The sequence below is a fragment of the Hoplias malabaricus genome, chromosome 6 (assembly GCF_029633855.1).
Source record: "Hoplias malabaricus isolate fHopMal1 chromosome 6, fHopMal1.hap1, whole genome shotgun sequence".
Classification (NCBI taxonomy): domain Eukaryota; kingdom Metazoa; phylum Chordata; class Actinopteri; order Characiformes; family Erythrinidae; genus Hoplias; species Hoplias malabaricus.
This window is the reverse complement of record NC_089805.1, coordinates 1,546,403-1,567,875: the sequence shown is the minus strand read 5'-3', so window position 1 is coordinate 1,567,875 and position 21,473 is coordinate 1,546,403. Positions and strand designations below refer to the sequence as shown.

Sequence of the window (21,473 nt, the reverse complement as noted above, 5' to 3'; positions counted from 1 at the left end):
TTCATTATAATGGCACCTGACAAGGGATGGGCTTTTTCAACCATTTTAATAAAAAAAAAATCCCCATGCACAATACATTCTCTGTTATAGTGGAGTTTGAGTTCCTAACTTGTGTTTATTGAGAGTCAGAAAACGTGTTATTTCTTACTAATTGAAGGAATAAGGTTTAAAAGACACTTGGTCCCCCCCCCAGCGGTGTTGGGAAACTCTAATAGGCGTCTTGCCTGTGACGTAGATGGTGGACAACAACTCTAGAAGCTGCACTTAATTTAATGCAGAATGAGGAAAAGGTGTGTTGTTTTTGGCTGCAATCATTCAATGTACAGTGGGACATCTGTGAACAAATGGCCCAAAGATCCCAAAATATCCAGAAAATGGACTAAATTTGTCCACTTTAAACAGGCACTTTGGAAAGGACCATCCGCTCACTCCGTTATCTGTAGCTCATTTCACTGGCGCTTTTCCAACAATATGGGCATGTAAGGACACCAACGAAAGGTGTTCAAGAGCCTCTGTAACATGGAGGTAAACAGGGTAAGGACACTCACTTCGCCTGTTTTAGTTGGTGTTAGTTAACGTTAGCTTGACTCGCTAAACTCGGTGGCTCAGATTATACTCGGCTACGTAGCTGCATTACGGAGGTTTATAGTGTCGGATGAATTCGAGTTCGACTTCGATCACATTTACAAGAATAACGGTACCTCTACATTTGAGTTTAGCTTATTGCTAGGCTATTGTCATGAATAATGTTGGTTATTTAGCTAGATACTGTCATAACAGTCAGTCATAACGGTGTTTTACCGCGGCGTCGTTCAGCTGTTGTCCACCAGTGACGTCACGGTCGCGTTCGAGAATTTCCGTAGAGAGCTCGGGTTTTTCCGTCAATTTAATAAAATTGTCAGTTTTAAAGCAAATTAAGCAGCTATTTTTATTTTAATTCATACTTATATCTGTCAGTAACTACAATAATGTGAAATATTCATGGAGGTCCATTAAGTGGTGCTTAGCCTTTTAATTAAGTTTATGGGTCTATATGCGACCACAGTTAAATGTCAGTATGTCACAAACACACACTCACACCTCCTCTATGGGACAGTATTGGTGCATAATCAACTGTATGAGGGACAATGCTAATCAGCTTTCTATCTCTCAGTGTGCTGTATCAAGATGGTTTCTATGGAGCTGCAGATTTATATGTGAGTAGTCTACATTTGCAGACATGTACAGTATTTGCTAAAGCTCTGTCGGTAACACTGTCTTTTCCTCTTTTTCTCAGGGGGGTTATGCTGCTTATCGCTATGCACAGCCAGCTGCAGTTACCGGGGCAACAGCGGCTGCAGCAGCAGCTGCCTACAGTGACAGGTAAGGATGAGGTTATAGATGAAGAAAATGGGGTTTAAATGGGAGCCTGTGGATGAGTCAGTGCTAACAGCAGCATTTTTCAGGGTCAGATAAATGAACATGGATCCTCTACAGATTAACACTGAGTAAGCAATGTCACTTTACAAACGGATGGCAGTAAAGTTTATGGTGGTATTTGGACAGGATTAAGGAATCTTGATGAAAATAGAGATAGGAGTGGCTAACTGATTCACATATTGCTGTCACACATTGGGTCAGACGCAACAGTGCTTCTAAACATAGCACAAAAAGTAAGGAAATTTGTGTTTGGTAGATTATTTCTTTGTTGTAACAATGCTTCTTGGCAATAAATCTTATACCGTTGGAAAGCCTGTTAATTTCCCTTTTCAGTGGTGCCACATTTGTAAGGAACAGGCATTTGTGGGATGAGCAGTAGAGCTGAGTATGTGGGTTGCGCCCATGAAAAATTTGACAAATCCTCTCTGCCACTACTGTCACTACTGTTCTGAGAACAGCCAAAAATATCCATCCTTTAAAGACTTGGGCCGGTTGCACAAAACAACTCAAGTACCTCACTGGTATCTTAATTCAAAACATGCGTGTAGGCTGCCTACCTACAGACCAGAAGTGTCACCCATAGAAACACCTTTGAGATATGAGGGAATATTTAACCCCATAGTTCAAATGGCACGGGATTAATGTATCGTAGGGTCATATTTACTGCTTGTTTTCCAGTAGGTAAAAGGCTCTATTTGGTCGGGATTAAAACTACTGCGATACTCTGGTAAAATCATTCCCATCCCGATAGAGCTTAATACTAAAAACTATTTCTCACTTGAAAAGTTGTAATAATGAATTATTAATCAAGTTATTTATAACTTGAAGGGATTTTCATATTCTCTTTTTAAATCAGGAGCACCTTTATAAGGAAGTCTTGATGACAGGCAATCCTAACAAATGTGTGTGTATTTACCAACAGTTATGGAAGAGTTTATGCTGCAGACCCTTACCACACACTCACACCTGCTGCTGCTGCTGCTTACGGAGTAGGAGCCATGGTAACATACACACAAACACCGAATACAGAACTGAAGTTTCTGTTTATACCATGTCAGACTATCACAAGCATGTCCAAATGATATATTCACTTTCAGCAAAATAACACTGACCTTTTTCTCTCAAATATTGTTCACATGTTTCTGTAAATCCGTGTTAGTGAGCGCTTCTCCTTTGCCGAGATAACCCATCCGCCTCACAGGTGTGGCATATCAAGATGCCGATTAGACAGCGGATTAGTGCACAGGTGTGCCTTAGGCTGGCCACAATAAAAGGCCTAAAATGTGTTGTTTTATCACACAGCACAATGCCACAGATGTTGCAGGTTTTGAGTGAGTGTACGATTGGCATGCTGACTGCAGGAATGGCCACCAGAGCTGTTGCTTGTGAATTGAATGTTTGTTTCTCGACCATATGCCGTCTCCAAAAAAGAGAATTTGGCAGTACATCCGACCGGCCTCACAATCGCAGTCCACGTGTAACCACACCAGCCCAGGACCTCCACGTCCAGCATCTTCACCTCCAGGATTGTCTGAGACCAGCCCAAGCAGCTGCTGCAACAGTCATCTCAGGGAAGCTCATCTGCATGCTTGTCGTCCTCATCGGGGTCTCCACCTGACTGCGGTTTGTCGTCGTATCCGACTCGAGTGGACAAATGCTCATATTCCATGGCTTATGGTATGTTGGAGAGGTGTTGTCTTCAAGGATGAATCCCGGTTTTCGCTGTAGGGCAGATGGCAGACTGCGTGTATGGTGTCATGTGGGTGAGCAGTTTGCTGATGTCAACGTTGTGGGGTTATGGTATGGACCGGCGTATGTTATAGACAGTGAAAACAGGTGCATTTTATTGTTGCCATTTTGAATGCACAGAGAGCCCGTGATGAGACCCTGAGGCTGATGTCGTACCCTTCATCCACGACCATCACCTCATGTTGCAGCATGATAATGCATGTACACAATTCCTGGAAGCTGAAAACATCCCAGTTCTTGCATGGCCAGCATACTCACCGGACATTTAGAGCATGTTTGGGAAGCTCTGGATCTGCGTATACGACAGCGTGTTCCAGTTTCTGACAGCATCCAGCAATTTCGCACAGCCATTGAAGAGGAGTGGACCGACATTCCACAGGCCACAATCAACAACCTGATGAACTATTGGCGAAGATGTGTTGCACTGCGAGAGGTAAATGGTAAATGGACTGGGTTTCTGACCTCTCAAATACAGTAAATGTAGACTGCACATTTTAGATTGGCCTTTTATTGTGGCCAGCCTAAGGCACACCTGTGCGATAATCATTCTGTATAATCAGCAACTTGATATGCCACACCTGTGAAGTGGATGGAATATCTCGGCAAAGGAGAAGCGCTCACTAATTAAGATAAAATTATTGTGTACATAGAAAGTCTGGTATCTTTGAGGTCAGCTCAAGAAAAATGTGATCAAAAACCAAAGTGTTGAGTTTATAGTTTTGTTCTGTATACAACCTTCATATAAATTCACAATGCACACCAAATAAATAGTAGATTTCTTATATTTTTGGGGGCAAAAAATAAAAAAGGTCCTCTTTCTCACGTCTTTCTTAAATGTGCTCTCTTCTAGGCTGGTCTCTATAGAGGCGGTTACAGCAGGTTTGCTCCATATTGATTTTTGATAATTGATTGACAGCCATTCTCCTCCCTTCATCATCTCTGGATCTTTATATTGGTCCACCACACAGCTAGCCTTGTTGTTACCATGGAAACAACATCCTGGATGACTTCCAGAACTTACTGATTGAAGCCAAACCTAAAGCCAGGGAAGAAAATTCAGTGCTTTTACACAACACAAATTCTGCTGCATCACATTTCACACTACATCAGTGCTTCAAGGAGAAAGACTGACACTTATTCTTATTTTCACTTGTACAAAAACACACACACAACACACTAAAAGAAACACGATTGTTGTATATACACACAAAACACTATGTAGAGCACCCTAAAATCATACCGGCAATAGAAGTGTGACAGCTATTTCAACGCCTCAAATAGGAAGCTGTCCTAGTAAAGCCAACCTGAGTCAAACATCAGGTCAAACTGCAGTGGAAATTCTTAGTACATTCGTCATCTATCAGCATAGGACCAGAGTTTCTTTTTAATATTTAATTAAAATGCCATTGACAAGCTGTAGACGAACATGAGTTCTCTCTCCCGCCTCCTTCTCCTTAAAATACCTGCAGGTTTTCTGTGCTGTTCAGTTTAGTGAAACACTGCAGGGAGTTAATTGGCATCTTCTCCTTTTTGCCAGTTTTAATAAATACAGTTGGTATAAACGAAGTTGTGTGCTAAAAACTGCAACTCAGAGATGACCATGTTATGATCATAAAAAAAACTAGACACACACACACACACACACACACACAAGGCTCAAATGTATGTATAGTGTGTCCACGTTAGCTGTATAAATACAGTCACACCAACACACTACATTGTCATACGTGCTTTTTCTCGATGTTTTTACTGCATTTTTACAGACTGTTTGAAACCTAAAACACTAAAGAACCGTCCAAGTCTTCTCCAGTAATGGAGCTTTCCCATGACACACAACACACACCAATCATGCACAAAATGGAGGCTTGGGAGAATCCAAAAGACTGAATAACTGAAAAACATTTACGTTAAAAATGTTTTTTAAAATAATGACGTGGAAAAGATTTTTTTGTCCTTCGTTACCTCACTTTTTTTTTCTTTTTTTCTTCTGTGGAACATGTGGATAGTGATGATGTGGTTATACAATTTTGCTTATTATAATTATTATTGAATTATTGGTGTCATTGTATTGTATGGCATTTTCCAGTTATATTTTTTAATAGTTTTTTATTCTTGCTTGTTTAAAGTATGAATGCTATTTACTGTTGTACTCAACAAGCGACTATGGAATATTATCACTCAGTTTTGTTATCCAGACTGAAGCCTTTTGTAGCCCTTCAGTCACCCCCCCATTCCCCCAACTCCCCAGACCCCTACAGTGTTTCAATGCAACAGAAAATCAGAAACAATCACAGGACACCGTACGTGTCTGGAATGGAGCACTCTAAGAAGTTGGTGTGGTTTTGGTTTAAGCTGTTCAACCAAAGCTTTATGTCTGAAGACTGCAAAAACTCCATCTATATTTACTGCCACTTGTTGGACTTTGGGACTAGCCCTTAATGCTTCCATTAAAATAACATTTAAATAAAAAATAACCTGAAAGTGAAACATGAATGTAGGGGAAGGACTGTGTACACTTTAATCATTGTTGCCTTGCAGATACAGTTTAAACCACTATTCATTAATAATAAATACAGCTACAGTAATGCTAGTTGTTAAACATATTTGCTAACAGCTAGCTATTATTTCTACCACGCTTTCCAACATTAGCGCTGTCCTGTCTAATGTAACGGTTAGTAGCACAGGTATTTCTTACGGTTGACCTGCTTAGCGGTGTATCACTATGACCACTGTCCATTAAACCTGGACAAAATGACAGTGGAAAGCAGAAGTGTGATTAGCATGTTGCGCTGGCTAATGTTAGCTTTGCAAAGCCTCCTGCCTCTTTACTGCCACCTTTCCATTTCAGACTTGCCTTAAGTGTGTAAAATGAGTGATTGGAAAATGTGGCCCTGTCCCAATTCTTTCCCTAAGCCCCTTAATTGCACATTTCAAAAGGACATATTGGTCAAAAGCAGCCCCCTTTAACTAAGGTACATTTAAACTGCGTTTTTGCCCTAAGCAAAGTGCTTTCTGATGCATGAATCTTAGCTGTAACTGACTAGAACGTTTTTCTTAAGTGCTTGAAGAGAGTTGTGAGTGCATCCTGTGGGGAATATGAATAATAGGGCACCCTATAGCCTTGCAGAAATAGGGGGTAAGTGCACAAAATGGAACCGAGCTATTTTTCAAAAAAGCTGTGTAAAATAATGGTTTCAGCTCGATTGCTCCCCCTGCTGGACTCCCCTCCCGTTCTGAACACCTTTTACTGAGAACTGTATCTGCCCTCAGCAGGAAAAAGCCCTGTTAGTCCTGATGTGTGACCCCGGTGCCTAATTTAAACACAGATAGAGAGTCACATCCTTCTGTAGGGCGCCCAACACAAACTAGGAACAGAGTATTTAAGTTTGCAGAAAGGGTTCAGCTGAGAACTTTCCAGTGATCATAAACGTTTATAATGCACTGTCTAGACTAGACTTTGCTTGAGCTCCTGTTTAACACACTATCCACTCTTATTACTGCTATTATTACTATGGTCTAATGTGGTGTTTTATTTTTATTTTTACTTTTATTTGGTTCCAAAGATTCTTAAGAAGCACATTTTTATGCATGCATTGTTTCATTGTTTTATATTTTTTATTATTGTGATTAAAAAAAGTCCTGTGTGAGGTTGATCTGTGATGTGCTGTGTGCCGTTAGAGAGTCTGTGTGTTTGAGGTCATCTCTAACTCTGGAAGAGGCCTGAAGCAAATTTAATTCCGTCCTTAACCTGTACCTTCTCTGCAACTTAACACCCGAGTCAGTGGAGGGTCGGGTCTTTTTTGTGAGAGACTTGTAATGTTCTATGGTCCTTAGCTGATCTTTAATGGTGATTACCTATAGTTAAGGCTTCGCAGTCCTGCCTGAGTACACTTATAGACCAACAAGCAGTCTAAAACACACTCCGTACCGTCCGAAATGGTTATTCAGCTGGAGTGGGCCGAGCTGTAATGGCGTATAAATCTGCCGTTTAAACTTCATCATAATAACTGTGTAGTGAAGGCACCTCTCTTGGTAAATTCAAGTGTTTGTATTTAAGGCATTTGGTAGATGCTCTCATCCAAAGTGACTTACAGGTTGAATCATGTTACAGAGCGAAGGCTACTGTGTCTTTAGGAGTCTTCCCAGGCGCTCACTGGTGTAGGGTGTTGTTTCTTCTGTGGAGGGAAGCTGTGTTACCCAAAACACTATTCAAGCCATGCTTCTTAAAATTAGGGATTTAGGATGATCAGGTCCTTACTGTGTGTGTGGTGAACTAACGGGCTTATCGTTAATTAGTTTTCCCTGTAAACAGATGTGAGGACGGAGGAACGTCTGCTTACCTTCAGTACCTTTTAAGTATTAATGTTTGTGTGTGACTTTCTTTTCACCCAGTGCTGTCTCCTTTTCCTAATTTATTGTAAGTCCCTATCGTTAAAGTAGTGTTTTACTATAGTTACGGTTATAGTGTTAATGGCTTTGAGGAGTAGAGGTCGTGAGGTCGTAAACTTACGTTCAGGGCCCTCTTCCTGTGAGCCCCTCAATTCCTGCTGCACCTACAATCTTTTCAAATCCTTTGCTGCAGGTTTTTTTTTATTTTTCCTTTTAATTTAAGATGAAGATGAAGATGACTGAACAGATTTTTTTTCCCCACCCACAATGCTTTGTTGTATGATGTAAGTGACGTGTGTGTTTCTGTCTTTATTTCTGTCATTTTGAATGTACAACATATAAACTGATGCTTTGGTTATTAAATGAGTCATTGTCTGTTTTTACATTTATTAGGTTTTTTTTAGGTGTTTTTTAGAGAGAGGGAGACACAGGAGAGAGAGACAGAGAGACACACAGGTGAGAGAGGGAGACACAGAGAGAGAGAGAGAGATACAGAGAGACTATATGAATGGCAAGGCAGGAAGAATTTATTTGCCACTGCATTCATTATAAAAAAGCTCGGCAGAAACTTTGGCATAAATTAGTTCTGTTCTTGGGGATAATAATGTATCCAATACAATCCAATGTTTTTGTTTAGAGGATTTAAAGATAGTGATTTCAATGACAGTAATGTAGAGTACTAGTACTTCCTTTTTATTATTATTATAATTATTATTATTATACTACCGTGCAACAGTTACCAGAAAAAAACAAGTGGGTGAATATTTGAAAATTGATTTCTAATCATACAATGCACAAGAACTCTATAAAACATTTATACTCTGATAAATATACCACTATAATGTGCCTATATAAACTTTTTAATTTAGTTAATTTTATCACAAACAGCAGTTCATAGTGAGCAGATTTTTGTAAGATGCTAATATTTAATCTGAGAAGTGTTTATACTGAGTGCTTCAGTTTAATAATTGCGTTATTAATGCTTAGTTCTTCCAGGCTCCAATAAAAGAGGCTGTAATCTCAAAGTAGCAAATCACTCCTGCAACAGGGGAAAAACCCATTAATGTAATTCTTTATTACAAAAAATAGTTAATATTGGGTTTTATATCTGTTGCTTTTAAAGTAAACAAACACAACTCGGTTGCTTTCAAACTGCTTTGCTGTAGCTGTTCCTCTTGGGGGCAGCAATAATCCAGGAGTTTAGTTCTCTATCAAAGCCCTTGAGAAGCTGATATTATTTTGTGAGGTCAGGGTAGTAACGTAAACTCGTAACAGCAGATGGTCCCGGTCCTGGTGACTCCACATTTTAAAACTGTTTATGCGTCGTCTCCTCATATACAGCAGGGTTTGTCATTCTGCTGAGCACTTGTTCCAAACTTATAATACTTCACTAGTTTCTTATTTAAACTGGTGCCTCTAGTCCACATTAAAGGAACAGTCTGATGAAAAATCCACATTTTCCACTTACCCCAGATGCAACAGTTTGCCTAGAGACATCTATGGAGTCAGAACTGTTCTTTTTGAGGCCAACATTGCTGTCAAACACTGGATTTTGACACAGGAAAATATTTAGCACAATTCTGTAAAACACTAGCCTGGGACCTTATTTAAAATTGGTGAGTACTGTATAAATAAGGGTCTGAACTGCAGTGGTGGACAAAGTACACAAACCATGTACCTGAGGTAAAGTACAGATACACAAAGAAAATATTACTCCAGTGAAAGTAGTTCTTGTTCTAGCTTTAACTTGAGTAAAGTACAGAAGTATGTACCTTCAAATGTACTTAAGTATTGAAAGTAAAATACCATGAGGTATTGTTACAAAAATTATAATAGGACATTAGAGTCATAAGACTCATGATTAACACATTCATTCATTAATTATCTGTAACCCTTATCCATTTCAGGGTCACGGTGGGTCCAGAGTCTACCTGGAATCATTGGGCACAAAGCGGGAATACACCCTGGAGGGGGCGCCAGTCCTTCACAGGGCAACACACACACACACCCCTACGGTCACTTTTGAGTCGCCAATCCACCTACCAACGTGTGTTTTTGGACTGTGGGAGGAAACCGGAGCACCCGGAGGAAACCCACACAGACACGGAGAACACACCACACTCCTCACAGACAGTCACCCGGAGGAAACCCACACAGACACGGAGAACACACCACACTCCTCACAGACAGTCACCCGGAGGAAACCCACACAGACACAGGGAGAACACACCACACTCCTCACAGACAGTCACCCAGAGGAAACCCACACAGACACAGAGAGAACACACCACACTCCTCACAGACAGTCACCCAGAGGAAACCCACACAGACACAGGGAGAACACACTACACTCCTCACAGACAGTCACCCGGAGCAGGACTCGAACCCACAACTTCCAGGTCCCTGGAGCTGTGTGACACTAACCTGCTGCGCCACCGTGCCGCCCCAGTCAAATACAAAATGGTACAAATCATTTTGTTATTTCATAACGATTCTAGGAACTGAAAGTGATTGCTTACAATCTCAAATTCATTGATAAAAACACTATTGATAAAAAGGTCTGCCTTTGGAAATACTGGTTTTAGGCGGAGAAACCTTTTTATTTGTTTTATCACAGCGACAGTTCGTTTATCTGCTAGCAACGGTGCTGTTGTGTGTCGCTGTGATGAGTCAGTGTAGTTTGGGTTAGAGCACATTGGCTGCTGAACTTATCTAACGGCATTTTTGATTTTACTCGTCCTCAGCTGGGCGCTTTTGCTCGAGGTAGTGAAACAAATTAGTTGTGTTTCCCAATTCTGTTGTTACAGGCTTCTTTTATTACTTACATAATGCCATGGTTTATTTTACATCTAATGTTTTATAATCAAACCACCTCCATATGACCTGTTTCACAAGAGACTTCTGGTAAATCACAGTAAGCCCTACCACTTAGCCCTACGCCTTCATATTCCCAAGGGTTATTTGGGCAAGTTTGAAAGAACGGTCTATGAATACCTTATGAATCACTGGCAAGGTGGTTGTCCAAGTGACTAAAGTCACAAATTTAAAATCTATGACCATTGTATTGCCTTGGTTTAATGTAGTTTCATTGCATATTGTCCCTTCATATTAATATGCTCTCACTATTCTGTGTGTGTGTAAGGGTTCAGAAAGGGGCCCAGTTGCCCACTAGGCCACCCCTGGCCAGCAGAGGGAGACATGGAGCCAACACACCTTAATTGAGAGAAATCAGCAGCACCTGTTTCTCTCCTACTTAAGGAAAGCCAGCACACACCTCAGTGCTCAGTCTTGGGTTTCTCTTCTTGAGAGTGCCACACAAGCCTGGCTGGTAATTTTGGTAAAGTCCCTAGAGTGTTCTCCTGGGTCTCTCTCCTGTGAAATCTTCTTGAGTCTTTTGTTCTTTGTTTATCTTTTTATTTTTATTCTATTTTATTTTCTAAACATATGTTTCTTCTTTTCTCGAATCTTTTGTTTTGGTGTCTTCGCCTGTTTAGTTTCCTTTTCCTTCTTTAATTTGGGAAGTTCCTTTTTGTTTTGTAGTTGAATTTCGTTTTCTGGTTTTTCTGCACTTGAGTCCATTAACGAACTACTCCGCTAGTAGCTCACTCAGGGTTCCTTGGTATTAACCCTTCCCTGGGTACGCTATCACATTACAGTATGTGGCTGAAATTTAACTTCCAGGGGCCTTGAGGTTGTGGGTTCGATTCCCACTCCGGGTGACTGTCTGTGAGGAGTGTGGTGTGTTCTCTCTGTGTCTGCGTGGGTTTCCTCCGGGTGACTGTCTGTGAGGAGTGTGGTGTGTTCTCTCTGTGTCTGCGTGGGTTTCCTCCGGGTGACTGTCTGTGAGGAGGGTGGTGTGTTCTCTCTGTGTCTGCATGGGTTTCCTCCGGGTGACTGTCTGTGAGGAGGGTGGTGTGTTCTCTCTGTGTCTGTGTGGGTTTCCTCCGGGTGACTGTCTGTGAGGAGGGTGGTGTGTTCTCCCTGTGTCTGCGTGGGTTTCCTCCGGGTGACTGTCTGTGAGGAGTGTGGTGTGTTCTCCCTGTGTCTGTGTGGGTTTCCTCCGGGTGACTGTCTGTGAGGAGTGTGGTGTGTCCTCTGTGTCTGCGTGGGTTTCCTCCCACAGTCCAAAAACACACGTTGGTAGGTGGATTGCGACTCAAGTGAATGTGTGTGTTGCCCTGTGAAGGACTGGCGCCCCCTCCAGGGTGTATTCCTGCCTTGCACCCAATGATTCCAGGTAGGCTCTGGACCCACCGCGACCCTGAACTGGATAAGGGTTACAGATAATGAATGAATGGTTCTAACAAAATAAGAGACTAATTCTAAATTAAGGAAAACAAACATTTTGAGAAATGGAAATTTTATTGAAACGTTTAAAGAAAACATTGTAGTACAGTTTTGAAAATTCCCATCATGGCAGATATATATTACAGCATTATTACATATCCCTTTAGTTCCTTAAAATAATCCTAAATGGACACTTGATATGCATTTGTATTTTGGTATGTTTCTTGGTTCATGTTCTGATTCTATGTACAGGTTCTCCATCTCTGACAAACCCAGCTAACAACATCTTCAGAGGCTGAACTGAGCTTGCACTATAATATTGCATTCTTTAGGAGGGGTGATCCTTCAACCTTGCCTTAAAAGGAGAGTCCTTAGTAGTGATTTACATTCCAGAACCCACAGAGTCCTGTCGGAGAATGTTTCTAACAGTTTTCACTAAACATAACAGGCAGGATTTAGTATAAACAACAACAGATTGGTCAATAAACCAGTTGAAGGAGTTGGGGATGAGCAGTGAGAATGTAAGGAGAAGATGATGTAGGGCACAGTCCTGCACTAACCTTGATGAAGTGTCTCAGCTTTGCTTATGACAGTAGATTCTGGCCTACACCTCACTGACGTAAAAACGTAGGCCTATGTATTGGAGCTGTTAAGATCTTGCATAATTAGACCACCTAATGGGCAAATGCAAACTTCATGCAAATAAACCCCGCCCTCACAGCTGAGAGGAAAGCAGTAACAGGTGAAGATGTGACATTTGATGAGTAAATTGAGGACGCTGCAGTTATAACACAATTTGTCATGTACTTATTATTAGAATGGTATTATTTCAGAACGTATCCTTAAAAAAATAGTTTCCCCCCGTTATGCATCAAAACTGAGGTATACGTTCGACTGTCAAGTGTTTGTCCACGTGCTGTTAAGACAGTCTGCGTCCGTAGTAGTCGTCATAAGGCTGCTTCATGTTGGTAGTCTGAGGGCGTGGAATGGTGTAGTCCTTATCAGGGTCAATTTCCTATAATAAAATATACATAGTGTAAATATATACTATAATACAGCCAGAGTTTTAAGAACATTCCCTATATTTACAGTGAAACATGCTGTGTTTTAACGTGTACTTCCCTTACACTGATAATTCTCCATAAGAATCAGTACCTATTACTGAGCAGTTCATACTTTTACTAAGATTAATGTACAGCAAGCAACAAGAGGTGACGACTGGGGATTTAGGTTTTATCCCAGAACTTATATCACATATAAACTCTAACAGCCCTGCTGTGTCTGATCCACTCTACACCAGCACCACGTCAGTGTCACTGCAGCGCTGAGAATGATCCACCACCCAAAGCATACCGTTGCTGTCCAATTAAAAACATGTATCTTGCTGTAAATAAATCTGAGCACATGTAGGATTCACTCAGTAATATGTAGTGATTCCTGTGGAGAAGCTACACTATCGATGGGGAAAGTACATTCGAAATCGTGGGCTGTATTACGCATGTCACTAAGTGTGTCATGATTCATTGGGCTTTGTGAGTGTGATTGATTGGTGAATGGGATGTTAGAAAGCATTATTTGTTGATGAGAATGGGACGGTTTGATTCGTGTTCGTTAGAATAAGATGAATGAATGTGATCGTTAGTGTGACTATTAGAGACAGTGCGGTTGATGTACATTAATTAAATTCATCAAAACAGAAAATGTCAGGAAATAATTTTACATTTGAATCTGTTCCAAATTGAAGAAATTTACTATAATTTAATTTTCATTTAGAAAGGTTGTTAGAAAATGTTGACTTAATTTTATACACACACATATATATATATATATATATATATATATATATATATATATATATATATATATATAAACAACAATTTGTTTGTTTACGTAGAACTGGTTGTGTTACTCACTGTCATTGAAAAGCTGGTGTCATATGGGGACCTCAATACAGGCTCCTCCCCTTTCCCTTTTCCTTTCCCTGTAGAAACAGTGCATTTGAAGTGAGACTAACTCATGAGAACATTTTTCCTTGTACTTTTTGTACTCAAATATTGAATTAATCAAGAAATTCTCTCAGGAAAATCTTTTGAAATCAGTTGTTGGGTTATTTTTATGAATGATAAACTAGAAACAGAAGTGCAGACTTTAATGTAAACAGTATTTATTATGTAACTGTATAATTCATTAATACCATAACTGGGTTAAAGTGTAACTATTTTGAAAACAAAGTCCTCATGTTTGTGTATTTGTTTTCCTCTCACCTTTCTTATCTTTCCTGTCGTGTTGATATCCCAGGTTGTCTGTTCCATCTTTGTGATTGTGAAGACCGGGCATGTCACCCATTGGGCTCGTCCATCCGGTGAAATCTGGAGTCTGATTTTTCAAAACTCGCTGTCCACAAAACACAAACCTGACCTGATTGAGACCATGCCCCAGCAGCAAGACCCAGCCATTAGCAGTTAGCGCTATGCTAATGACGGGGTCATCCCAGACTGGTCGTCGACCAATTTTTCGGTTCCCCCAAGTCAGCAGGGTTATCCACACCACCCAGATGGCAGCACTGAGCAGAAGAGTGAGACACGGTAGTGCCCCCTGCAGCCTCCCGTAGTACTGCGCCAACTGTGAGCTGCGTGAGTGGCAGATATAAAGAGAGTACAGACTTTAATTTTAATGTATCTAAAATGTCCATTCCAACGTGAGCTTCAAAAACTAGAAACCATGTTTTAAGAAAAGTTGGGACACAATGAAAAACAAGAATCTGTGATTTGTTTGTAATTTTTCTGGGACACTTATGTTGCTCTTGAAATAAGTAGAATGGATTGTCCCCTTAAACCATGGAGGCAAGACTGTTGTAGTCTAGATGGTTTAGGCCCCAATGGCCTGTGACTAACAACTTCTAGTGAGGTATTTGTTAACTGTTCTCCATTTTGTTTAAACAGTTTCACATCTGAAGAGTGTGTGTATTGTAGCAACAGCAGCAAAAATGGAGGGTTCTCAGAGAAGAGTTTTGCAAGCTGTACATCTACTGTCACACTACTTTGTGCTGTAAGTTGTAATCTGCATGAAAGAGTGTGTAATATCTCCAGTTTTAAAAGCAGAGCAGTCAGCAGTTCTTACACGTTGGCTCAGACAGAGCAGAGGCCGTACAGAGAGTGTCGTAGGTCACACAGCCAGAGCAGAGGCGATATTAGCTGGGAACATTTGGCAGGCCTTGAAGTCATGTTTGGCAAATTTGTCAATAGAATTTCACATGTGAAAATGCCCAAAAGAAAAACAACGCAGTGTTCTGTTGAGGAGTAATACTTGGTCGAAATGGGGTGCCACAGTGTACTTTTGTAAGTCCAACCACCTAAATAAAAGAGGCTATTTCAATTGGCTAACAGTAGCTTACTAGAAAATGCTTCCAGAAGAAGTATTAGCAGAAGAAGCATAGCCTAAATCCACATATGGTATAAAGAAAAAGGTATAATTACAGTTATAAGACATAGCACTGGAGGAAAACAGAGTTGTCAAGGAAAACACATGAAATCACATTTGTGCTCATTAGCTATCAGCATTTATTTGAAGCCAACCTCTTTAAGGAACAACAAATTTGCCCCAACACCGGTTTCTAAATGATCAGACGCATCTGGACTTCTGTAAAATGCCCTTTTCCTGTGCTTGTGCTGTGTTTTACCCACCTGTACATTGTGCCACGGGACAGGAGACACAAGGACATCACCATGGCAATAGCGAGAAGGACCATCACGTAGATCTGCAGCATGACAAACTCCTCCTGGGAGTAACTGCACGGGAGTCCGTCTCGCACCAGCACCACCAGCAGCCACTCCACTGCTATAACAACCTGCACCAGTGCCAAGGCAATCGCTACACATGGCTCCGCCCAGCCCTCACACATCCTCCAGCCCAGCACCACCAGCGTCCGCGCCAGCAAACACGCAAAGGCCAGGCTGAACAGCACCCCGAACAGGAACACACGCACCGGACATGTCCGTGTGGTCAGACCCACAATAAAGGCGTATGGTAATGCGAAGATTCCAGCTACAGCCAACAGGAACAGAGCAGTGGACACACATGCGGAACCATGTACGAGCTTTGACCTCGTACCGCATCTGGAGAGACCGCACACGCAAACACACCAGAGGAGGACGCCCAGAAGTAGTGCCAGACTGATCAGGAAGCCCAGGACAGTCAACGCCTGCACCACAATGCCCCACACTGAGTGTAGGTCACAGAGGTAGTAGTATTCTGGACTCAGGCCACTACCACAGCCGAAAGGTACTGAGCCTGTGGAGTTACTTCCCGTGCTGTTCTGTCCTAAAGTGCCTCCAGAGAGCGCGAGGATGATGATGATGATGAGGAGGAGGAAGAAGTGGGTTTTATTCTGTAAATCCATGTGGCTGTAGATGTATCTTTTCTTCATAAACTCCATCTAGAGAAAGAGGAGACAGTAGTTTAGCTCCACTCTACACGCTAATGTTATGACTGTGATGGTTTATTAATAATTAGGTGGAGTAAGTGAATTAGCTGGTTGTTGTCATGGCTAGAAATATCTGTACAATACGTTCAGAGTGAAATATGAGTAGGTCATGTGTAAGTAGGAGGTAGAGTCAGTAAATCAGTGGGTTGTTATTGTGAGGGGGATTTAGGCTACGTTCACATGACCATGCTAAAGTGACTTAAATTCTAGACTGTGTGAGCATGAGAAGTCTGATCAATTCAAATCAGATTTGAATCACTCTCTGATGTGGTCCTACATGGGATACATAAAGTGACTGTGCATATTCTTTTGCCTGATTACCAAATGGTTCTGTGCTTATACAATGCACTGCACAGGGAATAGCTGAATAGAAATGGATTGTTTTAGCCAATGGCGTAGATTTCCTCTTGACATTGGTGAGGAACCTATGAATCTACTGCCCCACATTGCTTGTTTTATTTTTGTTTTGTTTTTTTGTTTTTTTAATAATACGATATTCATTCATTCATTCATTGTCTGTAACCCTTATCCAGTTCAGGGTCGCGGTGGGTCCAGAGCCTACCTGGAATCATTGGGCACAAGGCGGGAACACACCCTGGAGGGGGTGCCAGTCCTTCACAGGGCAACACACACACTCACACCTACAGACACTTTTGAGTCGCCAATCCACCTACCAACGTGTGTTTTTGGACTGTGGGAGGAAACCGGAGCACCCGGAGGAAACCCACACAGACACAGGGAGAACACACCACACTCCACACAGACAGTCACCCGGAGGAAACCCACTCAGACAAAGGGAGAACACACCACACTCCTCACAGACAGTCACCCGGAGGAAACCCACGCAGACAAAGGGAGAACACACCACACTCCTCACAGACAGTCACCCGGAGGAAACCCACTCAGACACAGAGAGAACACACCACACTCCTCACAGACAGTCACCCGGAGCGGGAATTGAACCCACTCAGACAAAGGGAGCTCCAGGGGCCTGGAGGTTGTGGGTTCAATTCCCGCTCCGGGTGACTGTCTGTGAGGAGTGTGGTGTGTTCTCCCAGTGAATTGACAGTCATATTGACAGTGACTAAGCTGACAGGATTTGACTGGGATTTTTGTTTTTTCCTGTGTAGTACCATTTGATCCTAGCTAGAGGTAATGGATGTATACTCTTGATGATCCTACCCTAGATTTTAGTACCATTTGCCTGAGAATTTAACTCATATCAAAACAGGCCTGTAGTTCGGTGGACAGTCTTGATGAGTGCACCACTCCCCACTTCTTTCAACTCGGCTTTTCAGGGGATGTATGTCACTTTCAATCATTTTCAGCTCTAAACGTCTCATGGCTGTCACCAGACACAGTCATAGTACACAGTACATAGTACGACACAAGTCGTAGTACACAGCCTCACAGTTACTGTTGACCAAACCAGATTGGAATGAAAGGCACAGGTCAAGCATGTTGGAACAGGAGACCATGTGATGCAACACGTTTAGGATCGGTTTGGAAACAGCTGAAAACTAACAGTGAATAAAAAGTAGAAGGAAGGAGGGAAAGGAAGGGTTGAAGCGGAGATTAAGCCAGTCATGTTGCTTCCTGTAGTTAAATCACAGGTGGAGTGTGGGAGAGAGTACTGCAGATTATTCTTCTGATAGCACGCTGCCAGTTCCTGCTGTGGACAAAAGACTAGTGTGTGTGTGTGTGTGTGTGTGTGTGTGTGTGAGTGAATGTTTTCACATTTATCAGATTGCCTGTTGCTCTAACGTTAATCAATCCTCAGGGCTATTATTAACACTTTGAAAGTTGGCAAAACAAAACCTCTTTCACTAAAATGTTTGCTTTATTTTCTCTGAGATCAGGGTAAAATATAAATACATATATAAATGTGTGTTTGTGTGTGTATTTATTTATTTATTTATTTGTGTCATGAGTCGCCTTGACTCTTATGTTAAATGTTATCATGTGAAAACCTTGAAATCCTATGGGATTGTTTCTTAATTAATTAATTATTATTACGCTTTTGTTTCCAGAATCAGAATCGTTATCAAATGTTAAACAACAACTAAAAGTCCTCAAATGATTTCTGTTTAAAACAACAATGCTGTTACTACTGTTTTTAAATCTCTGTGGAATCTAACAGTGTTACGAACCTAATAACGTTTGTTTGAAACTACTTCACAACTCACACAACCCTGGCGTGGCGCAGCGTGCAGTTTGCAGTGTGTTTACTGGTGGTACACGCTTCTGTTGTTGTCCACATTAGCCTTGTTCTAGTGTAAAACTAAAGAAGGAAGCCGTGTGTTGTAAACTGTGCTGAAAGGCTGTAACAAGCCTGGACTGATCACCTACATTTGGGGTTGAGTGGAAGTATGATGAACCTGTCCAGCGACTGTTAAACTTCTGCAGTTTACACACATTCGTCCAAAACAAGGGTTTATCCACTGAGTAAATGATGTTCTCTTTCATTTCAAATGACTTTAATAGAAAATCAGTGCAGATAGAGTTCCTTCGGTGGTTAGTCATCACTGATCTTCCCTGTGTTTTTCCAGATTTATAATTTAGCGCAGTATCCATTTGATCATCCACTGTCTGTGTTTATCAACTTTATTATATCATTTTATTATTAATAACAATCTGTTTGAAGTCATTAGCTCATACAGCACTTTTCCATTGTGGGTAAATATTACATTTAGTGGTAATTATTTGACTTCTATTTTAAATAACATTCCAATGAACTGATTTCCATTTGGCAACTGTTCAGCTTCAACGCAGACTTTGAAAATATAACAACGGCTTATTAGTGAAAGATGGCAATTAAGTTTTAAACGAGTGTGCGCCAAGTCTTTATTCACCTAAGTCACTAATACAGACCGTGGCACTCCAGATAAAACACACTGACACTTACATTTGAATAAACTTTAACAGAAAATGTAATGAACTTTATGTTTAGAGTTCAGAAAAAACAGGGAATGGATCGACGCACCTGTGATTTAGAAGATTCATTCCTTATTGACTAGGATCTTCATGTTTCCTGACCACTAGAGAAGTAATGATTAACTGTGGTGGATCTTCAGTCATATTTCAGTCCTGACTATGACTCTCTGTCTTTCACTTCCTAGAAGAGGAAGAAGGGAAGAAAAGGGGGAGGTGACAGGAGTGTAAAGGGTGGGAGATTAAGGAAGAGGGAATGAAGGGCTAGAGAATGGAGGGAGTAAAGGGAGGACGTCAAGAAAATGAAGGGAAGAGTGAACAAATGGCTAAAATAAATTATTGACAGATCATAAATTAAAGAAGGAGAAATGAATGAAAGAGGTGAGAACAAAGGGATGGTGGGAATAAGGGGAGGAGGGATGAAAGAGGGACGATGAAGGGAACGAGATAAAGCAAGGGAGGGTGAATAAATGAATGAGGGCAGTGTAATAACGGGAGAAGAACAGAACGAGGAAGAAAGAAGGGAATCTAGGGCAGTGAGAATATGAGGAAATGCAGGAAATGAATGGATTTACAGTGAACGGTGGAAGATGATGAGAATGGAGTGGCCGTAAAAGAAGGGATAATAGAAGGAATGAAGAGGGTAATGAAGGAGGAGAGAATGAAAGGAAAAATGAAGGTTAAAGCGAGGGAGAATAAAGATGAGAAAGGGAAGAATGGAATGAAGGAAGCATGGTCAAAGTGAGTGGGAATGAGTAATGGTCAGGTGAAGGGAGTGAGAATGATGGGAATGAGTAGAGGGATGGTGGGAATAAAAGGAGAAGGAAATAAGATGAAGAGAAGGAAGGCAGGGAAGAAACTGAATGAATGAAGGGAGAATGACAGGACTGAAGCACAGAGTGAATCTTTAATCTTTCCATTCTATCTCATGTGTGTGTGTGTGCAGAGATAAGTGTGTGATGTGTTTGCTGCCAGAGGCAATGGAACATGCTGACGCCCACACACACACACACACAGATAGAAGAATTTATCACAATATTGAATCATAGTTATTCCTGTGCATGTGTGCATGTGTCGGTGTGTGAGTGTCTGTGCGTGTGTGTGTGTTGGTGTGTGTCTGTGCGTGTCGTTGTGTGTGTCTGTGCATGTGTGTCAGTGTGTGTGTCGGTGTGTGTGTGTGTGTGTGTGTGTGTGTCGGTCGGTGTGTGTCTGTGCAAGTGTGTCGGTGTGTGTGTGTGTGTCTGTGCGTGTGTGTGTGTGTCGGTTTGTCTGTGCACGTGTGTGTCTGTGCGCGTGTGTGTGTGTCGGTGTGTCTGTGCATGTATGTCGGTGTGTGTGTGTGTCTGTGCATGTGTGTCGGTGTGTGAGTATCTGTGCGTGTGTCAGTGTCTGTGCATGTGTGTGTATGTGTGTGTGTCGGTGCGTGTGTGTGTGTTTAATGATTAGACTTGACTAACTGTTTCAAAATGAAGCGCACTTGTGTGAAACACATCTATGTTTAGTTGCTAGGTGACAAAGAGTGTGAGAAAGTAAGTGTGTGTGTGTGTGAGCGAGAGAGAGAGAGAGAGAGAGCATGTTGGTGCTTGTTGTGTATCCCTGTAAAGGCCAGCCATGCAATGTGTAATAAACAGATTAGCTTTAAGGAGTGTGTTGTTTAGAGTGAATGTTGAAACTTTCCACACTGTGGTTCTTCCCAGATATTTAAAGCTCAGTGTGATAACGTGTGCATTTCATATTAATGAGCAACTGTTGTGGAAATATGTGGGTTTAGAGCCGGGTCAAACATAATTGTAGAAGCCTGTTTCAGCCAAATAAATACATTTAAAACTTTTTTTCTTTGTAACATCATCATATAGTATCTTGATATTCATTCACTCGTATATTCATTGTCGGAAACCACTTACACAGTTCAGGGTCACGGTGGGTCTGGAGCCTAGACGGAATCACAGGGCGCAAGGCAGGAACACACCCTGGAAGGGGGCGCCAGTCCTTCACAGGGTGACACACACTCACTTACACCTGTGGACACTTTTGAGTCACCAATCCACCTACCAACTTATGTTTTTGGACCGTGGGAGGAAAACAGAGCACCCGGAGGAAACCCACGCAGACACAGAGAGAACACACCACACTCCTCACAGACAGTCACCTGGAGGAAACCCACGCAGACACAGGGAGAACACACCACACTCCTCACAGACAGTCACCCGGAGGA

The 21,473-nt window shown here is 41.6% G+C and overlaps 2 protein-coding genes and 1 long non-coding RNA gene across 6 annotated transcripts in view; 2 read left to right on the top strand and 1 right to left on the bottom strand.

Annotated features, from left to right (window-relative positions):
- Nucleotides 1-7,899, top strand: part of LOC136699636 (RNA binding protein fox-1 homolog 2-like) — a 35,924-nt gene extending 28,025 nt beyond the window's left edge. For all 4 annotated transcript variants that reach the window (XM_066674523.1, XM_066674526.1, XM_066674524.1 and 1 more), the window contains exons 10-13: nt 1,154-1,196; nt 1,277-1,362; nt 2,342-2,420; nt 4,019-7,899. In XM_066674523.1, the coding sequence (XP_066530620.1) occupies nt 1,154-1,196; nt 1,277-1,362; nt 2,342-2,420; nt 4,019-4,063 (253 nt within the window). In that variant the 3' untranslated portion in view covers nt 4,064-7,899. The remainder of the gene's footprint in view (nt 1-1,153; nt 1,197-1,276; nt 1,363-2,341; nt 2,421-4,018) is intronic.
- Nucleotides 7,900-11,649: 3,750 nt separating this feature from the next.
- Nucleotides 11,650-17,049, top strand: LOC136699893 (uncharacterized). Its single transcript, XR_010803680.1, has 3 exons — nt 11,650-11,794; nt 14,143-14,477; nt 14,787-17,049. It is a non-coding gene; the product is annotated as an uncharacterized lncRNA (long non-coding RNA).
- Nucleotides 12,732-19,437, bottom strand: LOC136699892 (retinoic acid-induced protein 3-like). The gene is made up of 5 exons (XM_066674948.1): nt 19,311-19,437; nt 15,528-16,279; nt 14,109-14,473; nt 13,758-13,825; nt 12,732-12,859 (listed from the first exon to the last, which is right to left on the bottom strand). The coding sequence occupies exons 2-5, from the start codon at nt 16,277-16,279 to the stop codon at nt 12,764-12,766; spliced, it is 1,281 nt and encodes a 426-aa protein (XP_066531045.1). The 5' UTR covers nt 19,311-19,437; the 3' UTR covers nt 12,732-12,763.
- Nucleotides 19,438-21,473: the final 2,036 nt, after the last annotated feature.